The 19231-nt window shown below is 38.0% G+C and overlaps 1 protein-coding gene across 6 annotated transcripts in view; it reads left to right on the top strand.

The window, feature by feature from the left end:
* DGKB (diacylglycerol kinase beta) overlaps nucleotides 1-19231 on the top strand; it is a 690527-nt gene that overhangs the window by 369365 nt on the left and 301931 nt on the right. For all 6 annotated transcript variants that reach the window (XM_062178201.1, XM_062178199.1, XM_062178197.1 and 3 more), the window contains one exon: nucleotides 778-842. In XM_062178201.1, coding sequence (XP_062034185.1) covers nucleotides 778-842 — 65 coding nt within the window. The remainder of the gene's footprint in view (nucleotides 1-777; nucleotides 843-19231) is intronic.

Here is a 19231-nt window from a genome sequence, read left to right as displayed (position 1 = left end):
TACCTTCACTGTGTAAGCACCAACACTATCTTTTTACCCATAATCAATCTCAAGGGAGTAGGAACTGCTCTATTTGATCATTTCTCCACTTAGGTCAACCTTATAACTCATCTTTAACAATATTTTCAATTAGCATGTGTTATTTGTGTTCATATGTGCTACCTTGAACATGTTGAGCATGGAACCACAACTGGTTATTAAAGGAGAGGTAAAAACTATACAGAAATCAATTCCCATGTGTAAATATAACAACCAACTGTGAAGTTATTACATAAATCTTGCTTGCACAGAATGTATTGGAGTACATATTTTGCCTAATTTCATAACGTCTCCTTGACAATGATATTGTGAAGGGGTCAGTGTTGTGGTACAGATGGTTAGGCAACCACTTGTAGTGCTGACATTCCGCATTGGAATGTTAGTTATAATCCTAGCTGCTTGGCATCCAGTACAGCTGCTTACTGTTGTGCCTGTGATGGCAGTGAAAGAAGGTTCGAGTGCTTTGTGGTAGAACAGGATGGAATTCCTGGCTTTTGGTTGGCCCCCCAACTTTGGCTTTGTGGCCATTTGGTGTGTGAACCAGTGGGTGGAAGATGCCTTGATGTCTCTCTCTCTCTCCCTCTTCCCCTATCTCTCTAATACTTTGCCTTTCAAATAAATAAATATGTAGAAAAGGTTAATTTTCAAACATTTCCTTTTTTTTTCTTGGAGTCTGTGTTTCTACAAGATACCAGAATCACAAACTCTCCCATTTTGTTTTCTGTTTTCTTGCCTCAGGATGCCTCCATTGCACATAGATTTCACATCATGAGAGAAAAACACCCAGAGAAGTTCAACAGTAGGTAAGGCAACCGATGATTAAATTTTAATTATGGTGGCTGTTGATGAATGCTGTCATGAGAAAGTCACTGCATGGGACATTATAATAGCTGAACGACGCTTGGTATGTGTGTAAATATTCAGAGAAAAGGTGTAAAGGACCTTTCTTTCCTTAGGATTCATGGGGACTCTAATGGGGAACATAATGTGGTCATCTCTATTCCATTCTCATGTGCTGTAAACAAAAGGATTTGATGTATTAGGTGAAAACAATGCCTTATTAATGCATATCAGATGTCTTCACATGGCGTAGTTTGTAGACAGCAATCATCTGTAACAGTGTGATAAGGCTGAGTGATCGTGTGTTACAGAGGTATCATACACGTCCTCTACTCTGTGGACTCTCAGTCCCTCACTGGCCTCAATTAAATGCAGACTATAACGCAGAAATGGCAATGCCAAGATAAACTACTTTTAAACACTGTTTCCTCAAGGAGAACAGCCTTGACAGACAAAATTACTTTTCCTATAATAGCAATAGGCAAACATTTTTCTCTCCAAAATGTGGGCATTGATCTTTGAAGTTGCTGAAAGAAATCAGGAAAACTCTGGTTCTGTGGTTTTCCTGTTTCTAGGATAGGTGACTCACCTCATCTCTCTCCTGGAAAAATGTGAAAGAAGCCGCTTGTCTTTTGCATCAGTATACTCCGTTCCACTTTACTCATTTTATGAAGCTATACAATCATGATCCGCATTTCTATATAGGTAGTTAAGTGATTTTACATATTAATATCCAAAGCCACATACTCTGTGCATTCTGTATTTGCTAACTTTACAACTTGCCATGAATGCTATAGACCATTTATTAGATAACTGTTCATGTTCACGTCAGCTTTGTCATATGCTAGTATATTGGCTTGATTTTTCTTTTTGTGGGCTAATAATAAATAAATGCTGTTAGAAGCTATTTTTCAGAATTGTTTAAGATTTTATAAACTTGATTTTATAAATTTGAGTATACTACATTATACAAGAATAAATAATAATTTATTTTAATTTTTACTTTTATTATTATATCACTATATGTAGCACAATAAATAGTTTCATGGTTACTGAAGTCTTATCTAGTTTTGCATTATGTCTACCTATTTAAATGTTTCATGAAACTAATAAATGGCTTATTTCTATTATGTATCTTAGATGTTGCTACAGACTATGAGTTGTGACCTTATGGTTGACTTTATTCCCTCATAGTTCAGAAAGGCATAATTTATTGAAAGTAAACAGAAAAGTACATTTTGGATATTTATGTGTGCACCAAATATCTTTAGAAGAATCCACAAAATTGTGTAACTCTATTTGCTTCTGGATAAAGGAACCACGTGGTTGTGCTGAGAACTGGAACTCTGTCTCTGTGTGTGTATGTGTGTGTGTGTACTTCTCCATACTATTTGAATTTTGCTCCAGGTGCGTTTCAAGCTTAAATCAAATAAAATCTAATGAAATGGTGGTACATAAGTTTTCACCGTATGTGGAACAAGGAGGCATTTTTATTTTATAAGATAGTTTCTGTGAAATATACAAAAATAAATTGATGTAACAATGCAACTATATTCACTTCATAGTTTTCAGCATCTGAAACTCTTGAATATTCTACAGACAAATATGTAACTATTAGTGTATATGAATCCATAAGGATTGAACCTGTCTGAGATAAAACAGCCTATGCATTCCCAAATGTCATTCTATGCAGCACTCATGAGTTTATACTCATAGATTAAAACAGGTTTCAAGCAAAAATAAAGTTGTCTGGAAAATGCAGCATGCAGTGTTCCCCTTTGTAGTTGCACAGTGTAAAATCCCATTAAAAGGCTTCAGAAATACACAGGGAGTGAAAGCTGATCAGTCTCTAAAGTATCACTGCCCCAGGCTCAGTAGGGACAGGGAGAGGGCTAGTGACAGAAAGTGAGAGCAAGAGATGAGGGGGTGGGGTAGGGAGGAAGAGAGAAGCACTCACATATTAATATGTGAGTAGTAATCAAATTTGACAACCTGTCTCTAAGATTGCCAACATTTATGATTTTTCCTTGAGTGTCAGAAGCTAATGGGCTCCTTTATACAGAATACTTTTAACTCTTCTTAATTGCAAAAACATTGTCCTCAAATATCTACTTTTTTTTTTATTATCAATAGCGCTACTGATTGATGATATTCCTCACCATCCATTGTATGATTAGATGCTATTTAAAATAATGTGTTTGTATCTCCCAGTATTTTTATAAGATGTATAACTACATGTCACTGAAACATCTTAGTGTTATGTGAGGCATGAAAGCATCTTGCTTCTACACAGCTTACAGGGAATACTTCACCTGAAACAAAAATAGCATAAAAATGTCATCTAGAACGTCCCAAGGTCACGTTTCCATTGTGACTTCAAAGCATGATGAGTGTCTAGTAGATGCTCAATGTATTGTTGGCCAACTATTTGCTTAGGATTACAGCCCTGGAATCCCATAGCTACCAAGTGAATTACTCGTGTACATTTCAATCTATATTTTTGTAGAGTGTCTTTGTTCAGAGTTCCAAGAATTTAGGTAATTTCCTAAAATATAATGCATCATATTCAGGACTTGAAATTTTTCTGATAAATTTATTTGAGGAAGACATATTGTACGCAAACAATATCAGACATACAAAGGCAGATTTTCTAATTTCAACACTGAGATGGTCTTGCCATAGCACACATTCATATTTCCAGGAATTTGCAAATGGATTATTTTAAGTGTGTCTAATAATGGCATTTCAGATCAGATCTCTTGTCGCAGTAAATCATGTGCCATTAATATTATCCCCTAGCATGCTCACCTTGAAATTCATTTATATTTTAGAGAACCTGATGTTTCTAACATTATCTTAAGGAAATTAATTACCAAAATATATAGTGCTGCTGCTCTGTACTTCTTTTGACAGAAATTGAAAGAACTGGGAAAGGTAATGATTTTTCCGGTGCTTAAGAGAGTGCTAGTAGAGAGCTTGATACCATATTCTTTCCAAATTTCTCTGTAGATCTAAGTTAACTATTAAAAGGAAGCCTGCTGTTCAACTTTCTAAGCTTTAAGATCTTCTTCCATGAAACTGAATTTAAATAGAGACTTTTAGTCTAATAGACTCAAGATGGAAAACTTTAAGGTACTTAAGCTACTATGATATCAAATCGTTGATTATCTAACAATCTTACAATAGGTATTTATAATCAAATTTATGCTCTTACAATTTACCTGCATTATACAACTCCTGATTCTGTTTAAAAACAGGATTCTTGAACCGGCGCCGCGGCTCACTAGGCTAATCCTGCGCCTTGCGGCGCCGGCACACCAGGTTCTAGTCCCGGTCGAGGCACCGGATTCTGTCCCGGTTGCCCCTCTTCCAGGCCAGCTCTCTGCTGTGGCCAGGGAGTGCAGTGGAGGATGGCCCAAGTGCTTGGGCCCTGTACCCCATGGGAGACCAGGAGAAGCACCTGGCTCCTGCCATCGGATCAGCGCGGTGCGCCGGCCGCAGTGCACCAGCCGCGGCGGCCATTGGAGGGTGAACCAACGGCAAAGGAAGACCTTTCTCTCTCTCTCTGTCTCTCACTGTCCACTCTGCCTGTCAAAAAATAAAAATAAAAAAAAAAAACCAGGACTCTTAAGTTACAGCATTTTTACCACGTTGCTATGAATAATTGTTTATCTACACACTAACATAGGTGTCCAGTAAAATTGCAAGTTAGTAAAGTGCAAAATAGTTAAATTTCATGAATTTATACAATATTGAGAAGGACTTACAATTAACATGTAAATGCCTGCAGAAAAAGTATTGATGGTTTTACAAAGCTTTCTTAAATTTATAATCACACAGTGTTTTCAAAGATTCAAATCAGAGTCTCAGTGGACAACATTTAAAACCATCTTTTTTGAATAGACTAAATGAAATCAGGTAGCAAGCACTGAGGGTCAAGGATACAGTGATGGTATTTCATTATGTCCCTAGAGCTTATCTTTCAGTATCTGGTCTCAGATTCCAAGATGGTTGACTAGGGAGTGACATAGTACTCTAGGCTAGGGATGAACAGTTAAAAAAAAAAAAAAAAAGTGTAGGAAGTGCACTCTTCAGGAGAATTGGAAAGAAAACTGCACCGGAAATCCTACAATAGCAAGAATGCCGTGGACGTGTGTGGAAGGTGTGGATGCACGTACAGCACAGCACAAATACAATCATAAACACAACTACAGCAGCAGAGAGCCAGAGTGGGAGGCAGCTTGGAGATGGAGGTGAGATCAGACCGCAGCAGCCCATGGAGATACAGCGAGTGGGAGAGCATGGCATGAGTACGGACTGGAGCTCTGGGGGCTGGTGGTTGCGAGCAGTTGCCCGCATATCCAGTGGAAGCAGAACGGGTACATTTACCTTGCCCCGACTTCCCAACAGAAGTGCCCACAGCCTGGCTGAGAATGGACAGGTGCCAGTTTGGATTTGGGCGGGAGCTGCGGAAGACCATGCACACAAGCAACAACTGGATGAGACAGGACGCCATCTTCTCAGCAATACTGGCGATAGTGGTGGAGAGACAGCAACATACGACCAGTGGCTCTTGTATACACGTGTGATCCAGTGATTCTAACGGAGGGAACAATCCGTAGTCCCCACTGACTTTGAACCTGGCTGGAAGGTAGCTGGGCAACCATGTGGGAAGGTGAGGCGCCTGCATTCTCCCAGGAGCAAGACACCTAGGCAGAGATGTCTTGGGTAACATCTGCCTCTCTATCTATTGGACAGGACAGAGAGAAACCTGTGCACCTAGCGACTGAGAGACATGTGTGCTGAGACCATGAGGACTCGGTGGTTACATTAGAAGGTGTAGGGTGTAGCAGGGTCTCTGGGCAATCATCAGGTGCAACTCCACATGCTTAGAGCTCCTTTGTTGCCTACAGCAGATCGTTGCAGCAGTGTCTGTATTCACAGTGAAGACTGTAGATAATTAGGGGAGTTTACAAGGTGGTATGGAACACACTGGGGGCTGACACCTGGGCATTGAGATCAATCATGCCCAACTTGGGTGTTACCCTGGATAATCACCCCACCCCAGAGCACTGACCAGAGCTACATGGCCACACCTACAACACACCTGTTGGTATTCTCGAAAAGTGCAGACATTCATTAAGCAACAGAGGCATAGCTCAAAGACAAATCCCATCACAGGAAAAAAAAATCAACTCTACAAATGCCTAAAAACAGATACATAAATTCAAGAAACAAGAATAAGAAAGACACCATGACCTCTCCACCCCTAAAGGAACACAGCAACATTTAAGTATTAGAATGTGAAGGTGAAGAGATTGAGGAAATGCCAGAAATGGAATTCAAAAAATTAGTCATAGGATTACTCACAAGCAATCAGAAGCAAATCTACAAACTAAAGAAAGCCATACATGATATGAATAAAAAATTTTTCCATTGAATTGAGATTTAAAGAGAAATAAAAGCAAAATACTAGAAATGGAGAATTTGATAGATCAGTTAAAAATGTGGTGGAAAGCCTTAACAGCACAGTTGGTGAGGCAGAAGAAAGAGTATGTGAACTGTAAGAAAAATCTTTGGAAATCTTACAGTCTGACTAAAATAAATAAACAAAAAGAAAATAGAAACTTAAAAATAGTGTTGGAGATTTATGGGACACTATCAAACGACCCAACATACAGGTCTTAGGAGTTCCTGAAGGCGTGGAAAGAGAGAATTGACTAGAAGGCCTATTTAGTGAAATAATTACAGAAAACTTCTCCAATTTGGAGAAAGAAAGAGATGTCCAGGTAGAGGAAGCACATAGAACTACTAACAGATATGACCAAAAGAGGTGTTTACCACGAATATTGTAGTCAAGCTTTCCACAGTAAAACATAAAGAAAAGATTCTAAAATATGCATGTGAGAAATGCCAGATTACTTTCAGAGGATCTCCAATTAGACTCAAAGCTGACTTCTCATTAGAAACCCTACAGGCTAAGAGAGAAAGGCAAGATATATGACCAAACTTAAGAGAAAAAAACTGTCAACCAAGAATACTGTATCCTGTAAAGCTCTCATTTATGAATGAAGGTGAAATAAAGAGCTTCCATAACAAACAGAAATTGAAAGAATTTGTCTTCACTCATCTAGCCTTGCAAAAGATGCTCAAGGATGTGCTACACACAGAAACACGAAAAGATAAACATCATTGTACAAGAATGTGAAGGCAGAAAATCAAATCCTCCAGTAAATATGCAAAACAAATCCAAATTAAAATAGGAATATTTATGGAAAAATGACAGGGCCAAGTTGTTAATTATCAATAATCACCTTGAATGTAAATGGCTTCAACTTTTCAGTTAAAAGATAGACACTGGCTGAATTGATTAAAAAACAAGACCCATCTGTTTTCTGCTTACAAAAATCACATCACATCTCACAAACAAAGACACATACAGACTGAAAGTGGAAGGATAGAAAAAGATATTCCATGCTAAGGAAAGCAAAAAAAGGCAGGTGTTGCCATCCTAGCATCTGATAAAATAGACTTTAACAAAAAATCTGTTAAAATAGACAAAGAAGGGGTACTCTGTAATGACTAAGGGATAAATTCAACAGGAATATGTGACTATAATAAATATATACACACCCAGTTATAGAGCACATAGCTACTTAAAAGAAATGTTAATGGATCTATAGTGAGATATAGATGCCAACACAATAGTAACAGGGGACTTCAACACCCCACTTTCATCAATGGACAGATCAACTAGATAGAAAATCAACAAAAAAACTACAGAGCTAGTCAACACTATAGACCAAATGGACCTAACAGATATCTACAGAACTTTTCACCCCCACATTACAGAATACACATTCTTCTCACTGGTGCATGGAATTTTCTTTGGGATAGACCATATTTTAAGCCATAAAGCAAGTATCAATAAAATAAAAAAATCAAAATCATACCATGTATCTTCTCTGACCACGATGGAATGAAGCTGGAAACCAACAACTCAAGAATCTCTAGATCATATGCAACTCAAGAATCTCCAGATCATATGAAAACAAATGGAGACTGAACAACATGTTCTCAATGAACAGTGGGTCATAGAAGAAACTAAAAGGAAAATCAAAAATTTTCTGGAAACAAACAAAAGTGACAATACATCATATAAAAACTTATGGGATACAGCAAAAGCAGCACTAAGAGGGAAGATTATAGCTATTGGTGCCTACATGAAAAAATTGGAAAGGCATCAAATAAATGAGCTATCAATGCATTTTAAGGACCTAGAAAAACAACAGACTAAACCCCAAATTAGTAGGAGGAGAGAAATAGTTAAAATTAGAGAAGAAATCAACAAAATTGGAACAAAAAATACAAAAGATCAGTGAAATGAAGAGCTGGCTTATTGAAAAAATAAAAATTGATACACCATTGGTCCAATTAGCAAAAAAAAAAAAAAGAGAGAGAGAGAGAGAGAGAGAAAGAGGGAGAAGAATCAATAAAATTAGAAATGAGAAAGGAAATTAACAACAGATGCCACAGAAATAAAAAGAATCATTAGGAATTACCACAAAAAGTTTCATGACAACAAATTGGGAAATCTAGAAGAAATGGATAGATTTCTAGACACATATAGTCTACCAAAATTGAGTCATGATGACATAGAAAACCTAAACAGACCAATTACAAGATGGAAGTTGAGTCAGTAATAAAGATACTCCCAACAAAGGAAAGCCCAGGACAAGACAGCTTCACTGCTTAATTCTACCTGCTATTTAAAGAGCTAATTTCAGTTCTCTTCAAGCTATTCAAAACAATTGAAAAGGAGAATATCCTCCCGAATTCCCTGTATGAAGCCTGTATCACCTTAATTCATAAGCCAGAAAAAGATACAACACAGAAAGAGAATTGTAGACCAATATCCCTGATGAATATAGATGCAAATCATCAACAAAATATTAGCAGAATCCAACAGCACATCAGAAATATTCACCAGGACCAAGAAGGATTTATTCCTGGTATGCAGGGATGGTTCAATATTCACAAAGCAATAAATGTGATACATCACATTAACAAATTGAATAAAAAAACCATATGGTTATCTCAACAGATGCAGAGAAAGCATTTGAAAAAATACAACATCCTTTCATGCTGAAAACCTTAAGCAAATTTGGTATAGAAGGAACATTACTCAACATAATCAAGGCAATTTACAACAAACCCATGGCCAACATCTTATTGAATGGGGAAAAACTGGAAGCATTCCCACTGAGATCTGGAACCAGACAAGGATGCACACGGTGACCATTGCTATTCAATACAGTCCTGGAAGTCTTAGCCAGAGTCTTTAGGCAAGAAACAGAAATCAAAGAGATACAAATTGGAAAGGAAGAAATCGAACTATCCCTATTTGCAGAGGACATGATACTATATATAGGGGATCCAAAAAGACTCCACTAAGAGGCTAATGGAACTAATAAAAGAGTTTAATAAAGTGGCAGGATATAAAATCAGCACAGAAAAATCAATAGCCTTTGTATACACAGACAATGTCATGGCTGAGAAAGAGCATTCAAGATCAGTTTCATTCACAATAGCTCCAAAAAGAATTGAATATCTTGGAATAAATTCAACCAAGGATGTCAAAGATCTCTACCATGAAAATTACAAAACACTAGGCCGGTGCCGCGGCTCACTAGACTAATCCTCCGCCTTACGGCGCCGGCACACGGGGTTCTAGTCCCGGTCAGGGCACCGATCCTGTCCTGGTTGCCCCTCTTCCAGGCCAGCTCTCTGCTGTGGCCAGGGAGTGCAGTGGAGGATGGCTCAAGTGCTTGGACCCTGTACCCCATGGGAGACCAGGAGAAGCACCTGGCTCCTGCCATCGGATCAGCGTGGTGCGCTGGCCGCAGCGTGCCTACCGCGGCGGCCATTGGAGGGTGAACCAACGGCAAAAGGAAGACCTTTGTCTCTCTGTCTCTCTCTCACTGTCCACTCTGCCTGTCCAAAAAAAAAAAAAAAAAAAAAAAAAAGAAAGAAAATGACAAAACACTGAAAACAAAATAGAAGAAGACATTAAAAAATGGAAAAGTCTTCCTTGTTCATGGATTGGAAGAATCAACATCATCAAAATGTACACACTACCAAAAGCAATTTACACATTCAGTGCAATACCAATGACATTCTTTGCAGAACTAGAAAAAATGATCCTGAAATTCATATGGAAACACAGGAGACCCAAAATAGTAAAACAATCTAATACAACAAAAACAAAGCCAGAGGCATCATGATACCTGATTTCAAAACATTACAGGGCAGTTGTAATCAAAACAGTCTCGTACTCATAAAAACAGACTTGTAGACCAATGTAACATAACAGAAACTCCAGAAATCTGTGCATCTACAACCAACTTATCTTTGACAAAGTAGCTAAAATCAGTCCCTGGAGAAATGACAGTCTCATTAACAATTGGTGCTGGGGAAACTGGATCTCCAAATGCAGAAGTATGAAACTAGACCTGAACCAGATACCTTACACCTTACATAAAAATTCACTCAGAATGGATCAAAGACCTAAATATATGACCTGACACCTTGAAATTACTGGAAAACATTCAGGAAACTCTGCAAGACATTGGCTTAGTCAAAGACTTCTTGGGAAAAAAAAAAAAAAAACAGAAGCACAGGCAATCAAAGCTGAAATTGACAAATGGTATTACATCAAGCTAAAAAGCTTCTTCAAACTAAAAGAAACTTTCAGTAAAGTGAAGAGGCAACTGACAGAATGGGAGAAAATATTTCCAAACTACACAACTGATAAAGGCTTAACATACAAAATGTATAAAAAGCTCTAGAAATTCAACAACAACAAAACAAACAACCCAGTTAAGAAATGGGACAAAGGACTGGGGCCGGCACTGTGGCGCAGCGGATTAAAGCCCTGGCCTTAAGCGCCAGCATCCCATATTGCTGGTTTCTAGTTCTAGCTGCTCCACTTCCGATCCAGCTCTCTGCTATGGCCTGGGATAGCAGTAAAAGAAGGCCCAAGTGTCCCATGTGGGAGACCCGAAAGAAGTTCCTGACTCCTAGCTTCGGATTGGCACAGCTCTGGCTGTTGAAGCCATCTGGGGAGTGAACCAGCGGATGGAAGACCCCTCTCTCTGTCTCTACCTCTCTCTCTCTTTCAAATAAATAAAATAAATCTAAAAAAAAAAAAAAAGAAATGGTAAAAGGACTTAAGTAGGCATTTTTCCAAGAGAGGAAATTCAAATGGCCAAAAAACACTTGAGAAAATGCTCTGGATCACTAGCCATCAGGGAAATGAAAATCAAAACCATGGTGAGGTTTCACTTCACTCCAGTCAGAATGGTGCACCTACAGAAATCAACAACTGACAAATGTGCTGGCGAGGATGTGGGGTAAAAAACACCCTGGTCCACTGTTGATGGGAATGTAAACTGGTGCAGCCACTGTGGAAGACAGTATGGAGATACCTCAGAAATCTGAAGATAGACCAATTATATGATCCAGCCATCCCACACCTAGGAATTTACCCAAACTAAAAGAAATCAACATAAGAAAGAATTATCTGCACCCCTATGTTCATTGCAGCACAGTTCACACTAGCTAAGATAATAAAGTTAACCCTGATGTCCATCAACTATTGACTGGATAAAGAAATTATGGTATATATACACTATGGAATACTATTCAATTGTAAATAAAATGAATTCCTGCCTTTTGCAACAAGATCAACACAACTGGAAACCATTATACTTAGAGAAATAAATCAGTCCCAAAAGGTAGATATTATGTTTTCCTTGAACGAAGGTAAATAATAGACTACCTGAAATGTAATGTATTGGAGTGAAGTAGACATTTCAAAATTCAATGGTTGTTTACATCCCTTGTCTCTTCCGTTGAGAAAGTTTTTTTTTTCTTCATAGTATTTGTTAAACTCTTTTACTAAATGTAAGGTTAACTATATAATTGTTAAATAAACTGAAAATAGATCTTCATAAAAATTAAGAGTGGGAATGTGAAAAGGAAGAGGAGGAAGGTTTGAGTGTGGGATATAGGGAAGGTAGTGGGGGAAGTGTCACTGTGTTCCTAAATCTGTATATATGAAATACATTAAACTTGTATAACTTAAATAAAATGCAAAAAAAAAAAAAAAGAGAAACCAAAAATAGTATCTGGTCTCTGACTTCCTGAGTGAAACAGAGAATTTTATCAGCCCTCTGTTCATGGGTGTGTGGTTCCTCTCTCCCCTCTTTCTCTCTCTCTCTCTCTCTCTCTGTCTGTCTCTCTTTCTCTTAAGGAATCCAAACTAGAAAATTGAAATTACTGGGCAAACTAAAGTTAAGCAATTATGCTATCCAAATTACTGAATAAATTATTATCACATATGAATTTAGAAAATTGTATCATGCAGATTTCAAAAGAATACTCATTGTTCTGTCTGCAATCCTAGGTGTTTTTTATTGTTTGTTTGTTTGTTTTGGGTGGGTGAAGGGACAATAAGTTCTGTGAGATGATGGAATAGATTCTTTTCTCTCTCTGGGGCTTTAGCAACTACACAATGTATAGAATATAATGGGTATTCAGTAGATACTTATTCACTAAAATATTTATTATTTCATGGTAGATTGGTCTTCAAGTATCTTACTTACTTTTCTGGTATATACTTTTCATAGTGCAAAAAAAAAAGTAGCAGAAAAAAAATAGTGTTGCAATGTGTCTAAAATTAGTCTTGAGTCTACATAACTATTCTTTGAGACACTAAAATACATTTGTTATTTTCTCATCTAACTTCCAAGAACCTGTGAAACAATCAAATTCTACAACATAAATCTCTGAGCACTAATAATAAATGATATGTACTTACAGATTAGTTTTGTGTTTCTTATTAACTTTATAGGTTAATAATATGTAATTATCAATGAAGTACTAATATTTATCTAAAGATGATATTGAAATGCAGATTGAATATAAAACATTACTGTTCATATATACATATTGTTGCATTGCAAGTTGTATAACCTTTGATAATAACTATATGCAAAAATAAAAAATGGTTTTGTAAATGACATCAGTCTGGAAATATTTTTCTGAAATATTTCATTAGTCAAAGTAGCTCATAAATTATTTGTATTTATTTTGAAATGCCAATTATATACCTATATATCCTTTAATATAAGCTGTGTATTTGCTTATCTATTTCTTTTTTTAAGATTTACTTATTTATTTGAAAGGCAGAGTTACAGAGAGCAGAGGCAGAAGGAGAGAGGTCTTCCATCTGCTGGTTCACTCCCCACATGGCCTCAAAGGCCAGAGCTGAGGCGATCCAAAGCCAGGAGCCATGAGCTTCTTCCAGGTCTCCGAAGCAGGTGCAGGGACCCAAGGAATTGAGCCATCCTCTACTGCTTTCCTAGGCTATAGCAGAGAGCTGGATTGGAAATTGAGCAGCCGGGACTCGAACCAGTCCCCATGTGGGATGCTGGCACTGCAGGCAGAGGCTTTACCCACTGCACCACAGCACCAGCCCCTGCATATCTATTTCATAAAGTAGTATATATGTGGAGAACTACATATAAGTTAAGAATACAGGAAACAAGCGTAGTATTTCTTAACTTTATCCCTTGGTGTTGTAGAAACAAAGAAAAGACTATAGACAAGAAGACTGAAATAGGAAAATGTCCTTGTTAATTAGAAAAGATCCAACTGCTATAGAATGAAATACATGTGAGGTTAAAATAAAATGTTTCAGTAAGAACAGGAAAATGCTGTATCACACCCAAACATGTGTGTTTATTGTGCAGTACCACTGGGAAATTGTTTGTCTAAGTCCAATCAGAGGAATTTTTAGAGCATCAAAGCAATATTCACATTAGTATAATATATATTAGTTTAGTGTTTATATTAGTATATGAATATAAATATCTTTATATATATGTATATGTATATATATGTATATATACTTCTCCTTGTGTAAGAAAGTTAAATACACATTTAATATAAGCTAATTGAAAATGGTACTTCAATGAGTCATGATAAATTCTGCTACATTTGTAAGAAGGCTTCCGGAGGTTCATGGAAAATTCATGTCATCTTTTCAGTGTTTATTTATTTATTTTATTTTTATTTGACAGGTAGAGTTATAGACAGTGAGAGAGAGAGACAGAGAGAAAGGTCTTCCTTCCGTTGGTTCCCTCCCCAGATGGCCACTACGGCCAGCGCTGCGCTGATCCGAAGCCAGGAGCCAGGTGCTTCTTTCTGTTCTCCCATGCGGGTGCAGTGGCCCAAGCACTTCGGCCATCCTCCACTGCCCTCTCAGGCCACAGCATAGAGCTGGACTGGAAGAGGAGCAGCTGGGACTAGAACCTGGTGCTCGTAGGGGAGCAGGGGGAGGATTAACCAAGTGAGCCGTGGCACCGGACCCTCAATGTTTGTTTATGTATTTTCATCCACTTTAAAGGCAGCGTGATGGACTGAGATAGGCACGTTTCTGACTTTCCGCCTCGTTTTCCACTTGCTTTTTGCCATGTAAATGGAATAACACCAACATCCATGGAGGTCCTGAGGCTTGGATAAGGGTTTATCTGCTATGGTTTTGGGTGACTTTTTTATTCTGCCGACCCTTACTATAGAGCCCCATTTCGCTCATGGCCATCCCACTAGATGTTGAATCTGAGTAGCTCAAAGGGAGATGAGGAAACAGAACTTGGGGTTACAGAGTGATATCAGATTGTGATAGGCTCTGCAGAGGGTATAAACTGGAAGAAGTTTCTACATTGTAATTGTACAGAGGGAAGAGTATTTCTTGGGGCTGCCAGTTTAGGGTGACCATTGAGCTCCTAGGAATGTATGCTTTGTATTGTCTTTAGTTACCCTCTATTTTAGATATGGAAAACAAAGATTTCTAGTTTCTGTTTGCAAGATGCTTACATTTTATTAGTATCATTTCCATGCAAATATTTTATATATTTTCCTTCTGATTTTGCCTTTTGGGTCTCAGGGTTTTCATTATTACTTTACATGAATTTGCATGTGGTCTATGCAAAAATTTTAAACACATCCATCCAAACACATACACACACTCATTTCCTAGGATAACAAATCAACCAGATTTGTGAAGTAACCATAGTTAATTCAGATAGGTCCACAGAAACCACAAAAGTAATCTAAATTGAATATTTTCTTATGGGAAAGAAACTAAAACATAAGAACCTTTGAAAAGAAATTCTGCTAATTATTATGTTTTCTATGCCTACATGGAAACTTCTGGAAAGTATTTGTGAAATTAAAACACAAAGCAGATTATTTTCTTATTCCTTACATGCTGATAGGGAATACATGTATATATGTAACATAAATATTACATACATATTGTAGATAAATTATATAATCAAATGAGTCCATAATAAATTATCAATTTAAAAACAAGAAAGCAGAGATCAACTTAGACAGCAGTTAAAATTATTATTTCCAAGAAAGCTGTCCCCAATTTATCACATGTTTTGTGTTAAAAACACTGATGCTCTTTTCTTGTTTGTGTGAAACCTACTCCCTTGGTTAGCATTAGTCTTTCTAATAATAAGTATATCCAGTTGTGTTCTGGAGATGGAAGGAATTCTCTAAATTAATGAATCAATGGACAGTCTCCTGGGGGGAATGAGGCTTTGACCTTGGCTGAATTTAATGACACAAACTTTTTTCCACTGATGTTCATGGATCATCTTATAGACTGCCATTTGGCTTTGATCAGTTTGATTGTTTTCTTCATATAGATGAAAATCAGTGCCATATAAGTTAGCTATTTTAATGTGAAATTTAAAAGTTTATTTCCTGCTGTCTAAATGCATTACAATTCACTCTACCCATAACATAATAAAAATGTTTTTGGTTTTCCTGGACTAAAATCAACTGACTTTTGGTAGAAATGATCCCAGGGAACAATTTTGAGGACCTTGTTGCAACATTTCTTTGTAGGACACATTAAGTACCTCTGTCTTGAACTCTTTCCAAAGAGGTTAATCACCTCATTACAAGGTAATCTTACCAAGAAAGAAATCCCCTGGCATGGCTAATTGGAACTAATTAGATGCTCTCTATTGCTTCTGGCTCCACCTGAGCTCTGGTTGCTAATGCCTTTCTCTTGGAGTACATGTAGTTGTTACATGGGTATATTTAGCACGGTTTTCTTAATGAAAAAGTCAATTCTAAAATATGAAACTTGAATGGCTGGTTTACTGGGGAAAAAAGGAAATTATTTCCTCACGTTGCTATTTGAAGAGAAAAATGATATTCTGCTATATACAGCATGTTGGAGTTTTTGAAATTTGTATTTTTTCTGCTTCTACATAAACAATGCTTTCACAAAGTAGGGAATCTGACCTTAGGAACCATTATATCCCTTCTGTCAATGTGTACTAACTCTAAATTATGGAGAAATATTTTAATAGGTAGATTTGTGAAGAGAATTAAAAGTAGAAGTACAAAATCTTAATTTATGTGAATTTTTTTTTCATTTTAATTGCTCAGAAGTCTCCCCCTTCCCACTTTGGCATTGATAAGGTGGTACTGGAAATGCTATAGCTTTTGCTTTCTAGATTTTGTTTGGCAAACATTTATAACGGGTCAAAATATGCAAAGAATAGCCCAAGAATTCCAGTTACAATTGCTTCCTAACAAACTCTTCACCACAGTATCACAAATGTCCCATTTCCTCCCATATCCCTGTTTCCTCCAAGCCTCACTGACCGCTTCCTAAGGCCTCTTAAGGTCTTCACAGCTCTTCCAGCTTCTGCCACACACCCCTCATTTCTACAACAAATGTCACGTTTGCTGTTTTGTTGTGGCAGCACCTCACTCCCTGGTATCATCATCCTTTGTTTGCTGTTGCTATATAGCAAATCGCTTCAAAGCTTAGCCATGCAAAATAGCGAGTTTATGATGTACACAGTTTCTGTGGGGCAAAGACCCTTCTCTGCCCCCTGATATCACTTGGGAACACTCTATGGCTGGGGATGATTTGCCAGGTGTAGGTGAAGTACCCTGGGGCGTATGATTCCTCTTGGTTCTGAGCTCAGCGCTGGTTGTTGGCTGAGACAGCCAGCAACACCTGCCTACTCATAGCTTTCCTTGGAGGCCAAGGCTTTCTCACAAGACCATGAACTAGAGTAGTCAGACTTCAGACTGACTAGCTTGGTCTCCAAAAATGAGTGACTCCAGAGAACAGGTGCCTTTTCTGCCTTCACGCTGAAGGTTGCATAGAGTCACTTTGATTGAAGCTGTTGCAGGATTTCCCAGACACAAAGGGAGGGGGCACAGACATCACTGCACAATTCAAGCGGTAGTAAAATATGTCCTAAAACCAGCTTGCAGGGATTTGGAAGAGGGATAATACCAGCCTCTTGTGTCGAAGGAGGCTGAGATTAATAGGAATAAGATCACCACACACCAGTACTCTGAAGAACTCTTCCAAGTCATGAAGTTGTTTTCATCATAGAGTTTTATGCCTTCATCTTTGACCCTTGCCTCTACCCTTCTTTGCCCTGCAATTGGCTGTTAGGCTCCAAGGGCTGACACCTGTTGAGTAGCCACTTCCTAAGGACAGTTGTCATGTGTGTCAGCAGACTGGGCCAGTCCCCAAGACCACCTGGTGGTTTTCAAAGAATTTGTGAGTGATTAATAATTTGAAATATTACTGGATGTGATTTTAACTTCTTCATATTTTTTGATTTAACTGCCTGTCCCTTCTGTTGTCCAAACTTCTTCTTGAATGCATCTGCTATCTCATAGTAGGGTTAGGAAAGAAGGGACCACATTTCTGAGTTATTAAATTTCCAAGTGGACCTGAAATACATGAAACACACAGCAGTTTGCAAAGTGATTTGAAAAGCTCGCCATTCTTGCTTCTGGATATCCAAAGCAGAATCCTGAGGGATTCAGGGCATGAAATTTATGTCATAGTGTGGCTGAGATTATAGTCTCCACATTGATCCAAAACTGTAGGAAAGCTTTGTTTAAGAACATATGTATATTTGCAAACAATTTGTTTTCAAAATGCATTTACTTTATTTTATTTGAAACACATGCACAGAGGGAGAGAGAAAGGAGGGGTGATGGGGAGAGAGAGATTGCCCATCTACTGGTTCACTCTCCCAATACTTGTTATAATGAGGACTGGGACAGGCCAAAGCTGGGATAACAGAACTGAATCCAGGTCTCCCACATGGGTGACAGGGTCCCAATACTAGAGCCATCATCTGCTGCCTCCCAGGGTGCACATGAGCAGGACGCTGAAATTAGGAGGGGAATCAGGACTGAACCCATGCACTTCAATATGGAATATGCACATCCCAAGTGGCATCTTAACTGCTGTACCAAGCACAGGCCCCCCATTCTACCTTCTACTTCTATGAACTTGTTCACTCCAGACACCCACATGTGGAACCACAGAGTAATTTGGTAACTTGTGTATCAATAATAAATAAGTAGCTCTGGTAAAATAGTCTGATTTATTTAAATTATTTTATTTACTTTTTAATGTAGACTGTTTAAATAAATACTAAATAAACCTCAGATAAAACTAATAATTAATATATTAAGTTGTGTATGGTAATCCTCTTCATCATATATGAAATACAGTTTCCAAGATTTTCAGTCAATCTCTTCAAAAATCAAATCTATATTTATTATAGCAAGTATGGTTCAAAGTAGCCAAACCCAGGTCGCAACGCAGCCATCACTGCTTTGGATTTTACCTGTGTGCCAGTGGGCAAATTATGGAGCCACAAGGTTGCCATGGCTGTGCTAACTGATCTTCCAGTCCCAGGAGAATCCACTGTCTGAGGGATGGGCTTGGTTACCACAATCCCTCACATTCAACAGACACTGGATCAACAGTCTTTATCCTGTTCTCCTCTGCTTCCACTGCTTGGTTGATGTCATCAATCTGCTGCTTTCATTTGCATATCTTCACCCACTATTCCTTTGCCTTCTATGCTCACACCCCCCTCCATCACTGAACCAGGTGAGGTGATCACTTTTCTCTTCCACCAGGCCTTCTCCTCAGTATTGCTCATGGCCTTGCCTAAAACCCATTGCTTCATCTAGCCTCAAAGGGAAAGTCCCATGTCTAACACGACTCCCCAAGTCCTTGTGATGTGTCATCCACAAATCTGCTTCAGTCTTCTGTATGTCACACTTCTTTATTCATTTTCTTGTTTCTGTGTTTATTTCATGAACTCTTTATAGTCCCTACCACACTTTACAAGTCCTACTGCCATTAACTTTAACACATACTATTCCTACTATTAACTCCACAGTTCCCTGTGAACTATTCATCCCTTAA

This window comes from Lepus europaeus, chromosome 20 (assembly GCF_033115175.1).
Source record: "Lepus europaeus isolate LE1 chromosome 20, mLepTim1.pri, whole genome shotgun sequence".
NCBI classification, from domain to species: Eukaryota; Metazoa; Chordata; class Mammalia; order Lagomorpha; family Leporidae; genus Lepus; species Lepus europaeus.
The sequence above is the reverse complement of the archived record's forward strand: the minus strand, read 5'-3'. Positions and strand labels throughout refer to the sequence as shown.